This window comes from Sylvia atricapilla, chromosome 9, assembly GCF_009819655.1.
Source record: "Sylvia atricapilla isolate bSylAtr1 chromosome 9, bSylAtr1.pri, whole genome shotgun sequence".
Taxonomy (NCBI): Eukaryota; Metazoa; Chordata; class Aves; order Passeriformes; family Sylviidae; genus Sylvia; species Sylvia atricapilla.
The window spans coordinates 26,176,030-26,194,517 of NC_089148.1; the positions used below are offsets into that span (position 1 = coordinate 26,176,030).

General features: G+C 44.3%; 1 protein-coding gene across 9 annotated transcripts in view; it reads left to right on the forward strand.

Annotated features, from left to right (window-relative positions):
- Nucleotides 1-18,488, forward strand: part of DOCK7 (dedicator of cytokinesis 7) — a 93,044-nt gene that overhangs the window by 50,151 nt on the left and 24,405 nt on the right. For 6 of the 9 annotated variants that reach the window (XM_066325366.1, XM_066325367.1, XM_066325368.1 and 3 more), the window contains exons 15-28: nucleotides 719-836; nucleotides 1,546-1,616; nucleotides 2,323-2,461; nucleotides 2,636-2,737; nucleotides 2,996-3,082; nucleotides 3,841-4,072; nucleotides 5,391-5,555; nucleotides 7,551-7,720; nucleotides 12,575-12,664; nucleotides 13,694-13,789; nucleotides 13,885-14,025; nucleotides 14,142-14,255; nucleotides 15,353-15,523; nucleotides 16,233-16,372. In XM_066325366.1, the coding sequence (XP_066181463.1) occupies nucleotides 719-836; nucleotides 1,546-1,616; nucleotides 2,323-2,461; nucleotides 2,636-2,737; nucleotides 2,996-3,082; nucleotides 3,841-4,072; nucleotides 5,391-5,555; nucleotides 7,551-7,720; nucleotides 12,575-12,664; nucleotides 13,694-13,789; nucleotides 13,885-14,025; nucleotides 14,142-14,255; nucleotides 15,353-15,523; nucleotides 16,233-16,372 (1,836 nt within the window). Of the gene's footprint in view, nucleotides 1-718; nucleotides 837-1,545; nucleotides 1,617-2,322; nucleotides 2,462-2,635; nucleotides 2,738-2,995; nucleotides 3,083-3,840; nucleotides 4,073-5,390; nucleotides 5,556-7,550; nucleotides 7,721-11,284; nucleotides 11,378-12,574; nucleotides 12,665-13,693; nucleotides 13,790-13,884; nucleotides 14,026-14,141; nucleotides 14,256-15,352; nucleotides 15,524-16,232; nucleotides 16,373-18,488 lie in introns of all 9 variants that reach the window. The other 3 variants (XM_066325374.1, XM_066325372.1, XM_066325373.1) reach the window with 1 other exon arrangement.

Sequence of the window (18,488 nt, forward strand, 5' to 3'; positions counted from 1 at the left end):
AAGGCAATTTGTTCTACTGCTTTAACTGTCCTTACAGCCAGAACATTTTCCCTTGTGCCTCACCTAAATCTCCTGTGCTGCAGTTTCCTCCCATTATGTCCTGCCACATTCCCTGTGGATGTGATGAGCACTTTATTACTTCAGACTTTGAAACTGTTCTTTAGATCCCTGGGAGTGTTGTCATTACCTGAAGCTACACATATCCGTTTAGTTTAATCCATTCTCAGAGGAGAAATGTAACCTGAAGTCCTCCTGATGTCGGGAGATTTAAAAAAGAAAAAAAAAAAAAAAAAAGAAAAAAAAGAAAAAAAAAAAAAAAAAAAAGGACAGGCCGCAAGAAGGAAGGTATTTAACAGAAACCAGCTTCTCTGTGTTGAGCAAATAAAGTAGAAGTAAATAAAGCTTTTGTATTCGTGTTGACTTTCCACTTGAACTTCTCAGATTGTAGAATCACTATGAAAATTTTAGGTGGATTTTTTAAGTACCCTTCCAAACAAGAACTGTTTCAAAATTTGATGAGAGTTCAAAAATGATATCTTTTGATGTCTGAAATAGGGGGTCATTACCAAAGACAAATTGTTTGTCTGGGTGTGCAGTGCATCTGAGAGAATGGAAAATGTCAAACCCTTTGCTTTGAGCATTTCCACAGAGGTTTTAAATAACACCATTAATGAAGGTGTGATCCCTTCTCATCACCTGCTGCCTTTGTCTCTTGCAGGAATCTCCTTTATGTGTATCCACAGAGCCTTAACTTCGCCAACCGGCAGGGATCTGCCAGGAACATCACCGTGAAAGTGCAGTTCATGTATGGAGAGGATCCCAGCAATGCCATGCCGGTGAGGGGAGGGCTTTGTGCTCCTTGGGGAGGGCAGAGCACTCCTTGCAGTCAGGAAATCCCTGCATTAAAACCTCACTGAAATGTGTTTCAAAATACCCAGTGCAGAGGAATAGAAAATCATGTTTCAGAGCAGGGAGTGTGTTTGCGTGTAGTTTGTGAGGCAACAGGGGAGCAGCTGGAATTTTAACATGAGATTATTGATTATAAGGGTGGTGAGGCCCTGGCAGAGGTTGCCCAGAGAGAATCTTCATCCCTGGAAGTGTCCAAAGCCAGGTTGGATGGGGCTTGGAGCAACCTGGGATAGTGGAAGGTGTCCTTGTCTCATTCCTGAGATGGGATTGAAATTCCCTTCCAACCCAACCCAGTCTGCGATTCTGTCATTCTTGGTTTGCAGCAGACACTGTTCATGGTTGGAATAGAAGCTTTGCTTCCATGACAAAGGAATTGAAGGTGACAGCTTTGTTCAGGGCCAGCAGTGATCTCCACTCAGAGAGGATCAGTGCAGGGTGCCATGTCTGTGTCCCTGTGTCACTGGAGTTGTTAAAATTGTGCCTTTTCAGTGACTTGAGTGAAGGGGCAGGGAACAAGCAGGTGTAACTGTACAGGTGCACAGTAAATGGAGCTCTAAATGTCTCTGCAGGATTTTGGAACAAATTCTTGGCACAGTTTTATAGGGAAGTTTTTGTGACTTTTTTGTCTTTTTGCAGGTCATCTTTGGGAAATCCAGCTGTCCTGAGTTTTCCAAAGAAGCATACACAGCTGTGGTGTATCACAACAGGTAAAATACAGTGTGGAAGTGCAGTTACTGACCAGTGACTGCTGTTAATTATTTAACAGTCAGTGTCTGGACAGCACTCACAGTGACTGCAGTGCCAGTTGATGCTGTCCTTAGAGTTTTGTGACAACTGGGAGACAGAGTCTTTGTTTGCTGTGGTACAGATCAGCTTTGTGTGATCCTGAGCACGTAGCCCAGCTCAACGGATGCTCCAAGTACAACTCCAGTCAGCAGTCATCAAAATTTATGTTCCAAACTCATGGTAGCAGGTGCCCCTGTTCTTTTCTTGGAGCCTTTTAGACTTCAGGTACAAATTGGAACTACTTGGGCTTGGAAATAATTCCATTGCAGCTGGGGTGAGGAGTGCTGAATCCAGCAGGAACATTTTCCTGGCTTTGCAGCTGTGCCAGGGAGAGATGTTCCAGGGGAGATTCCTGTCCTGCAGCTCAGGGTTGTGGCAGTGTCCACGTTGAGACAAGAGTTTATTGCTCATATGGTTCAGAGTGCCTGTGTGAGGAGGAGGCTGCTGCCCATTTTTTTGTGGATTGGAAGTTTTTCCAGTCCTCGCTGATCAGAAAAGGAACTTTAATCCCTTGAGGTAGCCCAGACACTCCCATCCTGCAGATCCTTTAACTCAAAGGGGTCGCTCGGGAGCAGAAGGTAGCAAACCACTGTGAGTGACTCAGCTGAGGCTCTGCTCTCTGCACAGATCTCCTGATTTTCACGAGGAAATCAAGATCAAGCTTCCAGCCACTCTGACAGACCACCACCACCTGCTTTTTACTTTCTACCACGTCAGTTGCCAACAAAAACAAAACACACCCCTGGAGACTCCAGTCGGCTACACCGTGAGTGTCTTTCCATCCTACATTTTTCAGCACAGAATTCATTCAAATTCATTTTCTGGCTCTTTGTTTAACATCTCTGTGAACTCAATTCCCACTAGAGAGCTTGAGAAATGGGGAAAAGCTCAAAGGAATCTTTAAGAAATGTGGGGTTTTGTTGTTTTATTCTCTTTGCAGTGGATCCCGATGCTCCAGAACGGCCGGTTAAAGACGGGTCAATTCTGTCTTCCTGTGTCATTGGAAAAGCCACCACAGGCTTATTCAGTGCTTTCTCCAGAGGTGAGCTGAGTTCTGCCTGCTGCAAACCAGCAGAACACATGTGAGAAAAAATGAGAGGATGTATGTGTACGGATCTGTGTGTGTGCATTTATTTATTTCTTAAATACCGTGACGTTTGGACAGAATTTTAGTATTTACGTGTGGCTATGTGTGTGTGTGATCTGGCCAAAAGAAATGAAAATAAATTAAATAGTAATTAGCAGGGCTTAAGCTCTGCTCTGTGTCATATCCTCTCACATTCTTCCCTCAAACCTGCAGGTTCCTCTCCCCGGGATGAAGTGGGTGGATAACCACAAAGGAGTTTTCAATGTGGAAGTTGTTGCTGTGTCATCCCTCCACACTCAGGTAGGTGTGGAGAGCAGTCACTGGAAGAAAATAATCTTCTGACAGTTGAAACACTGTCAGAGTTGATGCTGTGAAGGGTGTAACAATCCCCTGTAGTGAAATTACAATCTCATTTTCAGTTCTGAGCCAGCACACCTGTTTTTCCACATTCTGCTGTGAGTATTTTTGAGTTCTGTTTAAAAAATATGAGTGGCTTGGCCTTTATTCACAGAGGGGTGAATGGCCAACAGTGGCTTCAGACCTCAGCCTGTTGTGTTTGGTACAACAGCTCTAACACAGCCCAGACAAATGATGTTTTCTTGTGTTCTTGTGTTCTTGTTTTCTTGTTCTTGTTTTCTTGTTCTTCCCCTCCTCCTCTTTTGTTTCTCCCTCTGCTGTCTTTGATCTGAAAATAAAGATGACACTCATTTTGTTTAATCATTTCAGCTTGTGTTTTATTAATTCCCACTGTGTCGTTTTGATGGAGTTTGTGTATTTTATTTGTGCTGTAAATAGTGAAGTGATTTTAGTGTATTTTTGTCTGGTTTTTCTAAATACACAGTCTGTGGGTCGTCTAGTTTTGCCTTGATAACTTTTTAACTAGAATTAGAATTAAATATGAGTAGATCTCTCAAGGATGTTGAATTTCTGCTAATTTTGTGAGATTAAGTAGCCATGTAGAAAAATAAGGGCAAGAACCCATCCATGAGACACAAATCCATAAAAAATGAAGATATTTTGGAGATTCTTGCTGATAATTGGCTTTTTGCTTGTTGTAGGACCCTTACCTCGACAAGTTCTTTGCACTTGTCCATGCTCTGGATGAGCACATGTTCCCTGTGCGAATAGGAGACATGAGAATTATGGAGAACAACTTGGAAAATGAACTGAAGAGCAGCATTTCAGCTTTAAATTCCTCTCAACTGGAGCCGGTAGTGCGATTTCTTCATCTCCTGCTTGACAAACTGATCCTTCTGGTAGTAAGACCTCCTGTCATTGCAGGCCAAATAGGTATTTTATTTAAGTTTTATAGAGAATTACATAGCTGAAAGTTTGACACTTCCAATTTTATCATATTTATGTAGAAGTAAAAAAAGTCCATTTTTATGCTTCATTTTAGTGCCGCTAATATACCAAGTGTCTCCCAAATAAAACATGCTGGCATCCAGATCTGGGGTGATATACACAGGAGCAATATTTAATGTTTAGTAGAAAGCTTGTAAGAAGGACTGGGAATTTGGTGTCCAACTTGAGCCACCAGAAAAGAACCTGATTTTCCTGGATGCTCAGCATGTTTTTAGCACTTCAACTTGTTAAAGTGTCTCCATCCTGACAGAAAGTTGGGATTTCAACCTTATTAGTCACCTTGGAAAATCTGGAAGTAGGTAAAGTGGGAAAATACAGATGCTGCGTGTTCCTGCTGTGGATCTGGTACTGCCAGCAGGAATAATCCCTTCTTTTGCTCCCTGTGAAGGGCTAAAGTCTGGCAGTATGAAAAAAAAGTCAAGTTTAAGTCAGGATTAGATCCTTAGTATTTAAAATAGTTTTTGCTGTTTTTTTTGGTAGGAAGCCTGAGTTTGGGCATGGTGGAATATAAGGATCTGAGACTGCTTTAAAAATACTTGTAAAAATATTTTCTTAGCTATAACAATTACTTATTTATTTAATCTTTCTGGGAAAGAATTTACCAGAATTGCATTTTTATTTTATATTTTTATATTCTTTCACTCTTTCAGTGTTCTGTATTGGTTTAATTGGTTTATCTGGAATATTATGGATGTTAGTGACTGGATTTATTTAAAACAAGGTTTTCATTCTCTAGTTACAGTCTACTTCATCCTTAATTTTTCTAGAATATCTGCTTCAGTCTGTAGATTTTTGTGTTCATTCTCAGAACAGCTTTTTTCTCAAAACAAAATGAAATTGTTCTTTTGATACAGTTTGTATTTTGGCTAAGGCTTAAATAGAGGAAATAACTAACTGAGAAAAGCATGATAAATATCCAGTTAAATACCCAGAGGGTATTATCCAATTAAACAAAGACTTGATCTTGTTACCATTGCAGTTGATGACAAAAGTTGAGCTGGTTCCAGAAATGGAGCCTAAATTCATTAAATTTATTATTAATAAATGTGGCAGCTGATCACTGGGACAGCTGTCCTGCTCTCAGGCTGGTTAGACCTGGTTCAAACACCACTTTGGGATGAGAAATGCTTGCTAGGCTCTAAGAAGCTCCATTTATCCTACAAGAGGTGGATGAACAGCACATTTAGGGTTTCCCCTGAGTCCTGCTGCAGTCTAAACCCGACTCCTCGCTTTTTACTTTCAGTTAACCTGGGCCAAGCATCTTTTGAGGCGATGGCATCGATCATAAACAGACTTCACAAGAACTTGGATGGCAACCAGGACCAGCATGGCAGGAACAGCCTTCTTGCCTCCTATATTTATTACGTTTTTCGCCTACCCAACACCTATCCCAACTCACCATCACCAGGTAGCTCTTTTGGTTTTTTATTTGATTTCAGGTTTGTTAAAAGAGGTCAGAAGCCATTTGCTGGCAGGTGCTCCTGAGCTCCAACTGTGTGGCTGCTTCCCTGCAGCGCCCTGGTATTAATTTGCCAGTGTAGCCACTTAAAAGATGAGTTTAATTACTGTTAGTCGTTTCAGAGATTTAATTATTTGATGATTTTAAATAACAGTGTCACTGCTGAAGGATTGTGAAAAATCTGGGGGTTTAGGTGTGATGCACTCTTGGCCTGTCATGTTTCCCAGTCTTCTTCACAAGAACTTTGACATTTTAATCCAGTTCCAGCAAAAGTTTAAACACTGGCTGGATAGAATAGATATCCAAATGGTATTACACATCAATTAAACAAAGACTTGCTCTCGTTACAATTGCAGTTGATGGCCAAAGTTGGGCTGATTCCAGAAGTAGAGCCTAAATCCATTGAATTTATTATTTAAATAAAATTTACGTGTTTTAATGTACATGTACACACACACACACACACATAAATATATATTACATGTTTTTATTTTCATGTATACATATAAAATATAGACATGATATATTTAAAGCAGGAGTGTCAAATACTAGAAAACACATGTCTGGGTACAGGAGGGAAACAAATTAATCCCAGCCCTGCCCAGAGGAAGGGATGGGGAAGAGGTGATGTGAGTGACAGCCATGGAAAACCAAGATTTGGAAGGAATGTTCATGCACAGACTGGGAAAGCTCTGAGAGGTGTTGGGAAGGTTTTGGACCCGAAACTGTGCCCACCCTTGGTGGGTTTTGAGTGTGAGGTCTGGAAAACATCAGCTGAAGACAATCCCACAGGGAGCCTCCTGCTTCCCAGTGGATAAAACAGCTTTTTATTGCCATGCTGGAGAGCCAGAGAGGGGTGGCCTGGGGTGGGGCTGGGTGTCCTGAGGGGTCTGGGTGATAAAGGATGCCCAGACTGACTGGACGGGGTGTCCTGAGGGGTCTGGGTGATAAAGGATGCCCAGACTGACCAGGCAGGGTGTCCTGAGGCTCTCTGGGTGATAAAGGATGCCCAGACTGACCAGGCAGGGTGTCCTGAGGGGTCTGGGTGATAAAGGATGCCCAGACTGACCGGACAGGGTGTCCTGAGGCTCTCTGGGTGATAAAGGATGGCCAGACTGACCAGGCAGGGTGTCCTGAGGGGTCTGGGTGATAAAGGATGGCCACACTGACCAGGCAGGATGACCTGAGGCTCTCTGGGTGATAAAGGATGCCCAGACTGACCGGACAGTGTGTCCTGAGGCTCTCTGGGTGATAAAGGATGGCCAGACTGACCAGGCAGGGTGTCCTGAGGGGTCTGGGTGATAAAGGATGGCCAGACTGACCAGGCAGGGTGACCTGAGGGTCTCTAGGTGATAAAGGATGGCCACACTGACCAGGCAGGGTGACCTGAGGGGTCTGGGTGATAAAGGATGGCCAGACTGACCGGGCAGGGTGACCTGAGGGTCTCTACGTGATAAAGGATGGCCACACTGACCAGGCAGGATGACCTGAGGCTCTCTGGGTGATAAAGGATGGCCAGACTGACCGGGCAGGGTGTCCTGAGGGGTCTGGGTGATAAAGGATGCCCAGACTGACCAGGCAGGATGACCTGAGGGGTCTGGGTGATAAAGGATGGCCAGACTGACCAGGCAGTGTGTCCTGAGGGGTCTGGGTGATAAAGGATGCCCAGACTGACCAGGCAGGGTGTCCTGAGGGGTCTGGGTGATAAAGGATGGCCAGACTGACCAGGCAGGATGACCTGAGGGTCTCTAGGTGATAAAGGACGGCCAGACTGACCGGACGGGGTGTCCTGAGGCTCTCTGGGTGATAAAGAACGCCCAGACTGACCAGGCAGGGTGTCCTGAGGCTCTCTGGGTGATAAAGGATGGCCAGACTGACCAGGCAGGGTGTCCTGGGGCTCTCTGGGTGATAAAGGACGCCCAGACTGACCGCCCATCCCCGCAGGTCCCGGCGGCCTGGGGGGCTCTGTGCACTACGCCACCATGGCGCGCTCGGCCGTGCGCCCCGCCAGCCTCAACCTGAACCGCTCGCGCAGCCTCAGCAACAGCAACCCCGACATCTCCGGCACCCCCACCTCGCCCGACGACGAGGTGCGCTCCATCATCGGCACCAAGGTACGTCTGTCCTGCCCTGCCGGGGGGCCCTCGGAGCCCCAGCGCCTTGCTGAGAACGGGGAAGGCCCTGGGGGTTGTCCCGGCCCCTCCTCAGCCCTCTCCCGCTGTGCTTGGCACCGCAGGAACGCCGCTCCTCGGAAATGTTTCTGACTTGTTGGAGCCCTCCTGGAGTGCTGCTTCCACAAGTGTGGGGGCTGAGGGCAGGAGTCCTTCTGGATTTGTCACCTCCTCCCTTTTTGCATGGTCAGCAGCTGAATCCTGTGCCCAGCTCGGTTGTGTCTCCCCAGACCTTGTACCCTCTTACCCCACTCCTCCCTGCCCACCCCAAACTCCCTCTCGTCTGCATTCAGCTGCTCAGATTCCTCTGCTTGTGTCCAGAGCGGGTATCCTGCACTCAGCAGGAATATCCCTGCTCTCTCTTCCTCCCAGAGAGGCTTTGGGATGGTTGGTGAGAGGCGCAGCCGCAGGGGGACTGACCCCACACTGACTCCCCACACCACAGAGATGAACATCCACCGTGGCTCTTGAGGGATCAGTAGATCCATCTCCTCCTGCTGTGACCACACAGAACCTCCACAGTCCCAGTTTGAGCCCTTCGTTTTGGGCCTCACATAGGTGGGATGAGCCAGGACAAAGCAGAGTTGGTAATTCCCTCCCCTGAGAGGGGTGCCTGAGCTGCTTTGGGGTTCTCTTTTTTTTTTTTTTTAATTATTCTTCAAACTGTGATAACTTCGCCAGGGTGAGACACTTTCACAATCATGACCTTTCACTCTTCCAGCACAGCTGAATTCCTGAGCCCTTTCAGGGAGCTGTTAAATTCCTTTGGAAGTTTAGGGAGCAAGGTTGATATCAAAGCCACCAACCTGACCAGACAGGCTTGATGTGGCTGATGCTGGGTTTTATAAGAGCAAGAAAAACACAGTTTGAGGTAACCAAATTTAAATGAATAACAACATCATTTGCTGACCAAATAAGAGGCTGAAAAATTGTGGGTAGGCAAATGATTATTTCTTACATCAAAGTCTGGACTTAAAAGTCTTGAAATATTTTAAAGACCACTTCAGTATCTTGCTAATTAAACAAGCCTGACCTTTTGTGAAATGCCACAGGCACTGATGTGCATATGGAATTTACCCAGGCTATCAGAAGTTTAACGTGTGCTGGCTTGGTGAATAATGTCACAATACAAAATGAAGAGAGATTTTCTTCCAGAGGTGTGCTCCAGGTTTTAAAGGAAAACCTGTTCCGTGGATAATTGTTGAGGGAAAAGTTTCCTTTAGGGTAGTCTGAGCATCTGGAATTAACTAACCTCAGTCTGGCTATACAGACTTATGGTTGAGTATAATTATTTCTGGTTTTTAGTATCGATTGACAAAAATAAGACACTTCTTGAGGTGCTGACATGAATAAAAGGGTGTGAAAATCCCTATTGTTTCTCTTAAGTAATGGAATTCTCTTATGGAATATTCCCAAACAGATTCTAATTTGAAGTTCAGGTTCCCTATCACAGGAAGTTTTCTGTTTAAAACCAGCTCAAATTGTGGGGTTTTTGTTGTTTGAGGGAGGTCTTCAAAGTCCAGTCTTGTGTTACTTTTTATTCTAATGTAAGGTATTTAGAGGTGTGGTATAAGTGCTTTAAGTCTCCCTTATCACCTTCTTACTTCATTTTGAAAACTCTTTACAGGATTTGGAAGGTTTCTGTTTATTGTCACAGCAAAGGAGGTCTTAGGTCTGTCACTTGTTTTGCCATCATTTGTGAATTGAAGCCATGTAAATTTTATTGCCTACTAAAGAAAATCTATTCAATGTCTAAAAAGACGTTTAAAGTGATCCTGAAATGCTGGAGATGTGCTGGGAAGATGTGCCAGAAGATATTGTGGAGCTTCATTGCTCTGCCAGTGGATTTTCACAGATGTGGGATATGTTCCTGCACAGACCCAGCTGCAGGCTGAGCCCCAGGGGCAGCACAGAATTTAACAACAGCTTTGTGAACTTTGGAGTGACTCTGCCAAGCAATAAGAAGCTCTTGTACCCCTTTGTTTTCTGAAGAGGAAAGAATCCTTCCCTTCCCAGATTTTTACGAAATTACTTTTGCTTCTGCAAACACAGTGTGCGTTTAATTGTTATCCTCAGAGCCAGAGTGACAAGATTAGGAAACCCTGAGAGAGAGATGTGAGGGGGATAAAAGCATTTTCCAAATTAGACCTGATTTTACAAAACAAGAGCTTAGTTCAGCATTCTGCAAAGCCCTTTTGACTTTAAATCACTGTGAGCAAAATAAAGCATGTTTATGGGGCTGAGCAGGGCACAGGGCTTTGATTTATTCCTGCCAAAAAGTAATTGAGATTAAAACACTCTCCTTATGTGTTCAGTATTTTTTTTATTGGACATCTTAAGCAAAATTACAGCACTGCTGAGCTCTGCCTCGAGGAGCTCGGTGGATTAATGGTTTGAATCCCAGGTTACAGCTCTCACGCCAGGTTCAACCTTGAGGTGCATTTTAGTTTGCTGAGAGAGAGAGAGAGATGATTTGGCTTGGTGGACTTTGCAGCTGATGCTGATCACTGGAATGAAATGGGCTGCACCTTTGCTTTATATTTTGGGAAAAAGCTCTAAGTTGGCACAGAAATGAGGGTGAAAGCTCTCACTCAGGTGAGGGTTGTCAAAATCAGTGTATTTTATTTATAAGGAATTGTGTCTGTCAGAGCTGCTTCCTGGGACCCAGGGAAGTCCACTCCACTCCCCTGAATGATTCTGATTTGGGAGCTGAATGACGGCACAAGTTTAATTTTTCCTATTTTTTGAGTGTCTCAAGGAGAAGAGAGAGGAGGGATACACAGTAATTTTGCCAAAATGACCCATTGCAGTAGAATTTGGAGTACAGGCTAGACTGAGCTTTTGAAAAGCAGGATGATTTTTCAAATGTTTTGCTTGGCAAAACAGGTTGGATCCAGAAAAGGTGTGTGCTCTTTCCTCCCTTTGCCACAGTGCCCAGAGGAAATGCCTGAGTGTCCATATAAAATCCTGTCCTCAGGGTAATTCTGCCAGCAGTGCTGGACTTCTGTTCCATAGGCAGGGAACTCTGTGAGGGTTGACAGTCAGCCTCTTCAGTTTCTCAGCATTTCTGCAAGAATTGTAGAACTTACGAACTCTGGGCTACCCTGAAAGGTGCAGAAAACCTCAGAGAGCATCCTCACATCTCAGCACCAGTTTTCCTCTGTCACAGTGTAAATCTCACCTGGCTCCATGGGAATGAGTTTAAACTAAACAAAGGACAAGTGGGATTTTTCAGGAGGAGGAGAGTTTTTGAATGTCAAGTATTCCAGTCAAGATGGACCTCACCAGAGCTGTTGACAGGATTAATGTTCTGTATGTATGTGAGATGTAAAATAATCTTCTGGACTCGACAGGCACCTGAGAGCTCAGGCTGCCCCAACACTCCTAAGCTCTGATGTGTTTGCAGTGTACCCACCTTGATTGCTTGTAAGGACTGAACTTTGACTGTATGGCATTCAACGTGTAATATTTCTTTCCTTTCCCAACTGCTTTCTATTACATGCCCAGGGCTTAGACCGCTCCAATTCCTGGGTAAACACTGGTGGTCCAAAAGCAGCCCCATGGGGATCCAACCCCAGCCCAAGTGCAGAGTCAACACAGGTGGTGTCTTCGGTAGAGGTTTTTCTGCCTTTGTTTTCCCTGATGTTTCCCTGTAGAATATCTTCCTTTCAGTGCATATTCCAGTTTTGGTGGTTTTGTTGTTGTTTGGTTTTGTTTTGTTTTTTCCATAATTGTTTTGTTGAAAACTTTTCAGTTTGATTTTATAAATTGTCATCTTCTCCCTCACCACTCTGCATGAAAAACCTGCGATCGCGTGAACGTGTCCCCTCCTTTCATTTCAGTGGTTGCTGCTCTGTGAAATGTAAATGCTGTGACTGTTTTTATTTTCTTTTTTTCTCTTTCTCTCACACTAGTTTCAGCTTCAGGTGGAGCACTTTTCTAAGTGGGAACATTAATCACAGCTTCATAGTTTTGTCCATGTTTGCCATTCCTTTCGATGTCGTGAACCATTTTGCCATTCTCATCAAGCATTAGTACTCATCGTCCAGTAATCCTTCATGACTTGTTTGAGTGGAATATTGTGAACCCAAATTGATTGCCACACATGAAATTCTCTCTTTAAACATGTCAATTTGAGTGCTGGAGGCAGTGATTTGCCAGGGCCAATTGTATTGTTCTGTGTTGCAAAGTATGAAAACTTTACAGCAGCTTCAGTCAGGAAGAGTTTATTTTAGCCCCTGTTGCCTGCTGCTCTCCACTGCATGGTTGCCTTGAACGTACCTCTCAACTGCTCCTCCTTCCCAGTTTATCAGCCTTCCCAAAGTATTTAGTCCAAGTTCACTTGCTCTCATGGCAAATTATTTCCATCAGAAGCAGAACTTGGGTGATTTCCTCCTTGCCCGTGGCAGCGACAGTGTGGCTGTGGGTACATCCCCCCACACTTGGCCTCTGGTAGATTGAGAGGTATGGGCTGAAATTCCAAGTATTACCTGTGCATGTTGATAAAATGCAATGATGGAAAAGTTTCATGCTTTGCAGCATTGTCTTTGTGCATCAGAACATGCAATTCTTTAAATAACCTATATGGCTTAAAACCGATCAAAACTGCTGTCGTTTTGTCTAGACCCAATCTGTAAATGCCTAAGAGTTTGAGAATGCTTAAAAAGCTGTAAAAAAAAAAAAACAACCTACAGTTGGAAGAGTATTTTTTGTAAACGTTCGTTGTCCTTGAGCTGCAAAACCCATCCACGGCAAACTTTAATGTCCTGTCATCATTCATTCATCTCCACTCCGTAGGCTACGGATCGAAGTTGTAATCGTATGTCTTCGCACACTGAGACGTCAAGTTTCTTACAAACATTAACAGGACGATTACCAACCAAAAAGGTAGATTTCAGTGGAGACAATTGATATTGTGGGGCAGGGAGGTCAAGCCATTCTGAAAACATGATGCAATTTATTCTTTTATTTATAGCCTGATTTTATTTTTTTTTTACCCACTCCCGAGGTCATTAGGAACTGCTGGTGCTTAACACCTCTGATTATCCAGGCTGTAAGGAATGTGAAGTGTTAGGAGTTGAATTGGGAAGAATTAAATGATCAGGAGTTGCTTGTCTGATTTAATGGCCATAGTGTTTGGGGCCAGTTTATTGCTGGCTTTCCAAAAAATATGAATAGCACTGTCTAGACACGTAAATGATACATTTTGTGTGCAAAATGAGAATGTGTTGGATGGCTCGGTGTGCTGAGCTCACTTATCCAGGTGTTAAACCAGAGAGACTCCAGAAAGGGAATGGGAGTCACTTTGAAAGTGAACTCCCTTACAGGAAATGAGAACCTCGTAAACAATGTCAGAAGGGCAAAATGCCAGAGCTTTTGTGTAATGAAACTGTGACCACTGCCACCGTCAGTCTGTGGGTTGGTTGTCCCAAGAAAAGAAATCCCAGAGCTAATTGAGCCCCATGTTTCTTTGTTACTGTTTTAAGTCCTTTCTCACAGTAAATATACATCTTCGTACAAATCACTTGATATGTCCACTTTTTACTCCTTTTTCCTGCGAAAATCAGACCAGGCAGAAAGGTAGACTTTTTAAACTAAACTAATTTGAGCACCAACCTTTTTTTTTTTTAATTATTATTTCTTGGGGGCGGGCGGCAAATTCTTTTGACACTTGAGATTCAATCCTGGAGCGAGATGCTGTGAAACATTTCTCACATCACATGTCATAACCTCATCCCTCATTGTTAGCTGGGGATTTCTTTATGGGATGCCACCACTGCTGTCATGTCCTCAGTTATTTAGTTTGCTTAACTCATTGTTTGCCATACTTGCCATGGACCTTGCTGACATTTCTCATGGGGGCTGTGTTGGGAGCTGCTCTGGAGGCTCGGGCTGACTCTGGGTTTGACTCTGTAGCTTTTCCACGAGGAGCTGGCCCTGCAGTGGGTTGTGTGCAGCGGGAGCGTGCGGGAGGCGGCCCTGCAGCAAGCCTGGTTCTTCTTCGAGCTGATGGTGAGCAAACACCTCCCTGATGTCTCCCAGCCCCTGCTCTCAAACAGAGCCAGCAACAGCTGCAAGTGGCTGTGCTGTAATTTATATCCCCATAGGTGAAGAGCATGGTGCATCATCTGTATTTTGCTGACAAACTGGATGTGTCGAGGAAGAATCGTTTCCCGGAGCGCTTCATGGATGACGTGACTGCACTGGTCAGCACAATCGCCGGTGATATAGTCTCCCGTTTCCAGAAGGTGATGGCAAACAATTACACTGAGCCCAGCTCAGCCACCAGCCCTCCTGCCTCTTGTTTGCTTGAAAACACGCAGGTTCTTCATCTGCTTTCTGGTTTTCTCTTCCTTCTCTCCAGGACACGGAAATGGTGGAGCGGCTCAACACCAGTCTCGCGTTTTTCCTCAATGATTTGTTGTCCATCATGGACAGAGGATTTGTTTTTGGTCTTATTAAGGCCTGCTACAAACAGGTGAATGCAGATAAAAATTGTGGCTTAACTGAACCGTGGCAGAACCTGTTAGTGTTAATTTTCTCTGAACAGACAGTAAAATATGGACGTAGAATTCCACTGTTCAGGTCTTCTTGGAGCAGGGTGTTCTCAGAGGTGATTTAGGGTTTACGCCTCTCTGATTACACTCTTAACTGTGAATTAGGAGTCACTCCCTGGAGTGAATGGACACGCAGCAGGAAGGGAAAATTATTCCCTCTGCTCATCATGTCCAGAGTAATTGAATCAAAAATTAGTGGGAGGTTCTGTGAGGGAGCTCAGACTGAGTGGTCTCTTGAGGACACGGTGACCCCAGATGATCATATTGATCACTGAGCTCCTCTTCCATCCTTTGAGGATGTCCTTCCCCATAAGGAGGGCTCCTCATTTGCAGTGTGACAGGGAAATCACCCTGAACCACAAAGTTTTGTTTGTCTACAAACATTCATTCTGACACTGTGTACAGAGGAGATAACAGGATCAGTGGGAAGTGAAACTAAGCTGAGACTCATTTTCCCTGTAGGGTCTAAAATATTCTCTATAAGGGGCAAAAGAACAGCAAGAGCATTTAAGATTTTAAGTTACCTGCTGTATATTACATCTGTTATGTGTCATTAATTATATTTTTAGGTATAAAAGATATATGTATAAAAACCAACATCTTAGAGCTGTTAGTGCATGAACACTGTGGTCCTCCCAACTCCCTACTGAAATCAGTAGGATATGGGAATTACAGAATCAAAGAATGGTTTGGGTTGGAGAGGACCTTAAAAGTCATCTTGTTCCAGCCTCCCGGTAGGGGAAGTCCACAGTTCTTCATTTGGTTATTTAAATATGACTGGTGTATAGATCTTGTATTGACAGATATGTCCAGGATATGTGCGGCTCCTGCACATCAGGAACTTAATTTCTGGCACAAAAAAGTGCTGTTGGCGTGGATGTGACCATTTAATGACACCACACTCTCCAGTTCTGGCTTTGGGAGTGATTTTGGGGAGCAGGGCTGGGGCAGGGGGGCTCACCCTGCAGTTAAACTCTCTTTTGGTGCTGACTGCAATGCTGTGGGCTGGACTTTCCAGGTGTCTTCAAAGCTGTATTCCTTAACGAATCCAAGCAACCTGGCATCCCTGAGGCTAGACTTCCTGCGCATCATTTGCAGCCATGAGCACTATGTCACCTTGAATTTACCCTGCAGCTTGCTCACACCACCTGCCTCTCCATCACCATCCGTGTCTTCAGCCACTTCCCAGGTACTGAGAAATTTGGGAAATGCAAGCTGAGCTCGGTGCTGAGAACTAAATCCTCTGAGACAGTTCTATCACTGTACCTTCAGTCCCTTTTGCTAATATTTTTGGAAGTATTTAGTTAGAAATCAGTTTTTCCTGCCACATAGGTTCTGATTTCATTTGATCTTTTATTACAGAGGAAAGAGTGTCCACATCCCTCTCCTGGTAGTGACCACACACTGTCCTTAGGGACCTGGTCCCCTCTTGTATTGGACAAACACAAATAAACCATCAAAGAAAATACTTTGTCCAGTGTTACCCTTTTCTGGCAACACAAGGGACTTCTGAGCTCCCTGCAGCTTAGTCCTGGCTTGTTCAGAAAAAGTAATTTGAATTAGTGTGTCATTCAAGGGGATTAATTAGTTGCAGAATCACATAAACTAAATCAAATTAAAGCTTTCTTCAGCCTGAATAAGAGCATCCTTCAGTTAAAAGTATTACCAATCCACTTTTAAAGGTTATTTGGTTTAACTTTCCTAGCAGGGGAAGACAATATCAGCAAACAGAATTAATGGAAGGGTTAATGAGCTGGGATGGAATTTAAGTGTAGGTGTGCCTTGATCCAAACAAAAAAGGAAAAGGCATGAGGTTGTCTTTAATTCTGAAAAATGCTTCTTATCTATTTCCATAGCTTTGTTCATGATGCAGCTTCTGAAACCTGATTTTTTTTCAGAGTTCTGGGTTCTCCACAAATGTCCAAGACCAGAAGATTGCAAATATGTTTGAGTTGTCTGTGCCTTTCCGCCAGCAGCATTACCTGGCCGGGCTGGTGCTCACAGAACTGGCTGTCATTCTAGATCCTGATGCAGAAGGGTAAATCTTTACAAAGTTTTGGTTTTTTCAAAGAGCTTTCTGTAATTCCAAGCAAATGGTGGATGCAAAGAAAGTTCTGGTGTGGCCAGAATTTATAGAAATTTGTAAGCTATGACAGGGAAAACAGTGATTTAAGAATCTTCTTTCTTCTCGCCCCTTGTGTTTCTTCCTTATCCCAGACTTTGTAAACCTGATTTCAGTCACATTTTTCTAGCTGAGAAGAAGGGAAAGAGGTTCCTCCTGGAGCCCCCAAATGCCACAGGGGCACTGCGGGAGCTCTGAAAGGAAAATAGCTTTTCTCAAATATAACAAGAAAATAATTTCCAACATTTAGGAAACCTCTCTTGCTGGTGGTTTTAAATGTTACAATGTATTTTGCCTGTGGTTCTCCCAGCTCTTTTTAACTGTAAATTATGCATTGATGAGGCCCCTGTGGGTTACACAAATAGACAAATAGAGTCAAGCATGCAGAATTTTGTCAGTGACTTGCCTGGTTTGTGCAGCAAATAATTTTCTGCTGTAGTCCTGACATCCAGTCTGTTCCTTGTATTATTTAGGGCTGTTTTCTGCCTTGCCTCTTTGAAATGGGTTGCAATGGAAATTATTGATTGCTTCCACAGTCCTGAGTTCCCTCACAGACATTTTTCTCAAGGTGGATTCAGAAATATCAGCCGAGTCGACAAATGCTGATGATTCATGGTTAATTCTGCCCCTTTGCCAAGAGGTCTCTGGAGTTAAACATTCATTCTGTTTCCTCTTGGAGAAGAAAGTGATGCCATAAACTGGAATATTTTCCTGTATATATACATAACACACTGCAGTCCCATTTGTTTGGCCTGAAATGGGAAAAAGCAGCAAATCTTTACCCATATGTGCTGTCTGCAGAAATCCTTTTTGTGCCAGAGGAGCATCCTGCTCACTGGTGAGAAATCAGGCCCTGTCTCTGAGTGTGTCTGCCCTTGTTCTTCACAAACTCGCTGTTCTCTACCTGCCTACCAAGCCCTAAAGCCTGGCCCAGGATGGTGATCTCTGCACAGAGGAGCTTGCTGGTGTCCACTGGGGAGACAGCTCCTCTCTCAAACCTTGTCTAGCCAGAAAAAGCCCCCTTTTTCTGGGGACCAGTTCAGCTCTGGAGATGCATTTTGATCAAAGCTCCTGAATTTGGGGGGCAGATGTATACACCTGTAAAATTCTTATTTTTTTAACTGTTTTCCAGAAAAAATCTGAACTTTCAGGTTTGTTGACTCCTCAAGCTTGACTTCTCAAGCTCAAACCCTCTGCATTTCTCCTGGTAGATCTGCCAGATAAAGTAAACCGAGTGTGTTCAGATCTGCTCTTCCCTTGCTGTGAAGACTTTTAACAGTCATACAGTGTCACCAGCAGAGAGTTCACACTTGCCTTCCACAAAATATTGTGGCCACCACTGGAGAAAGCTCAGAATTGTTCGCAGTTCATTATCCTGCAGCAGGAGTGGAAAAGACTCTTCATCTAGTTTCTTATTGTGTTAGAGACCTGCTTTAGGCCTTGATAGGTGATCCAAAGCCTTTAATGTGTTCTGTCCTTGCCCTTTTTGCTCCATTAGCAAGATATGTATTGTTTTAGCTCATTTTTATAAGAACTCTTTGGATTGAGTTGGACAGGAAAGGAGCAGTGAGTTCCCTGGTGCCTGGAGGTGTGTGTTGGGCACATCCCTCAGTGTGACAGGGTACAGAGCAGCCCTGCAGAGCACCTGCAGCCTGAAAAAACAGGACAAACAAAGCGTGCAGGGGAAGGGATCCAGCTGAACATGACAGTCCCAGCAGCTGGACCCTGCACAGTTGTCTCTGCAAACACTGCAGGGGTGCTTTGGCCATCGCACACAGCGTCCACGCTGCCCATCTTGGCTGAGGCTGCAGGCCAGAAGTGAGAAAATCAGAATTCAGCCCTCAGAGTTGAGTGGCAGAGTCAGTTTTGCAGGAGTGTGGGTGGGTGTTGACAGAAATCCAGACCAGGGCTGAGATAAGGGAGGGGATGGAGGGCAGGCAGCGAGATCAATACGCTGCCTTATCGGGCAGGAAGAGCAGGGGGCTGCATTTCCTCCTCTGCACCACGGATCGATCCACCACACTGCCCACTC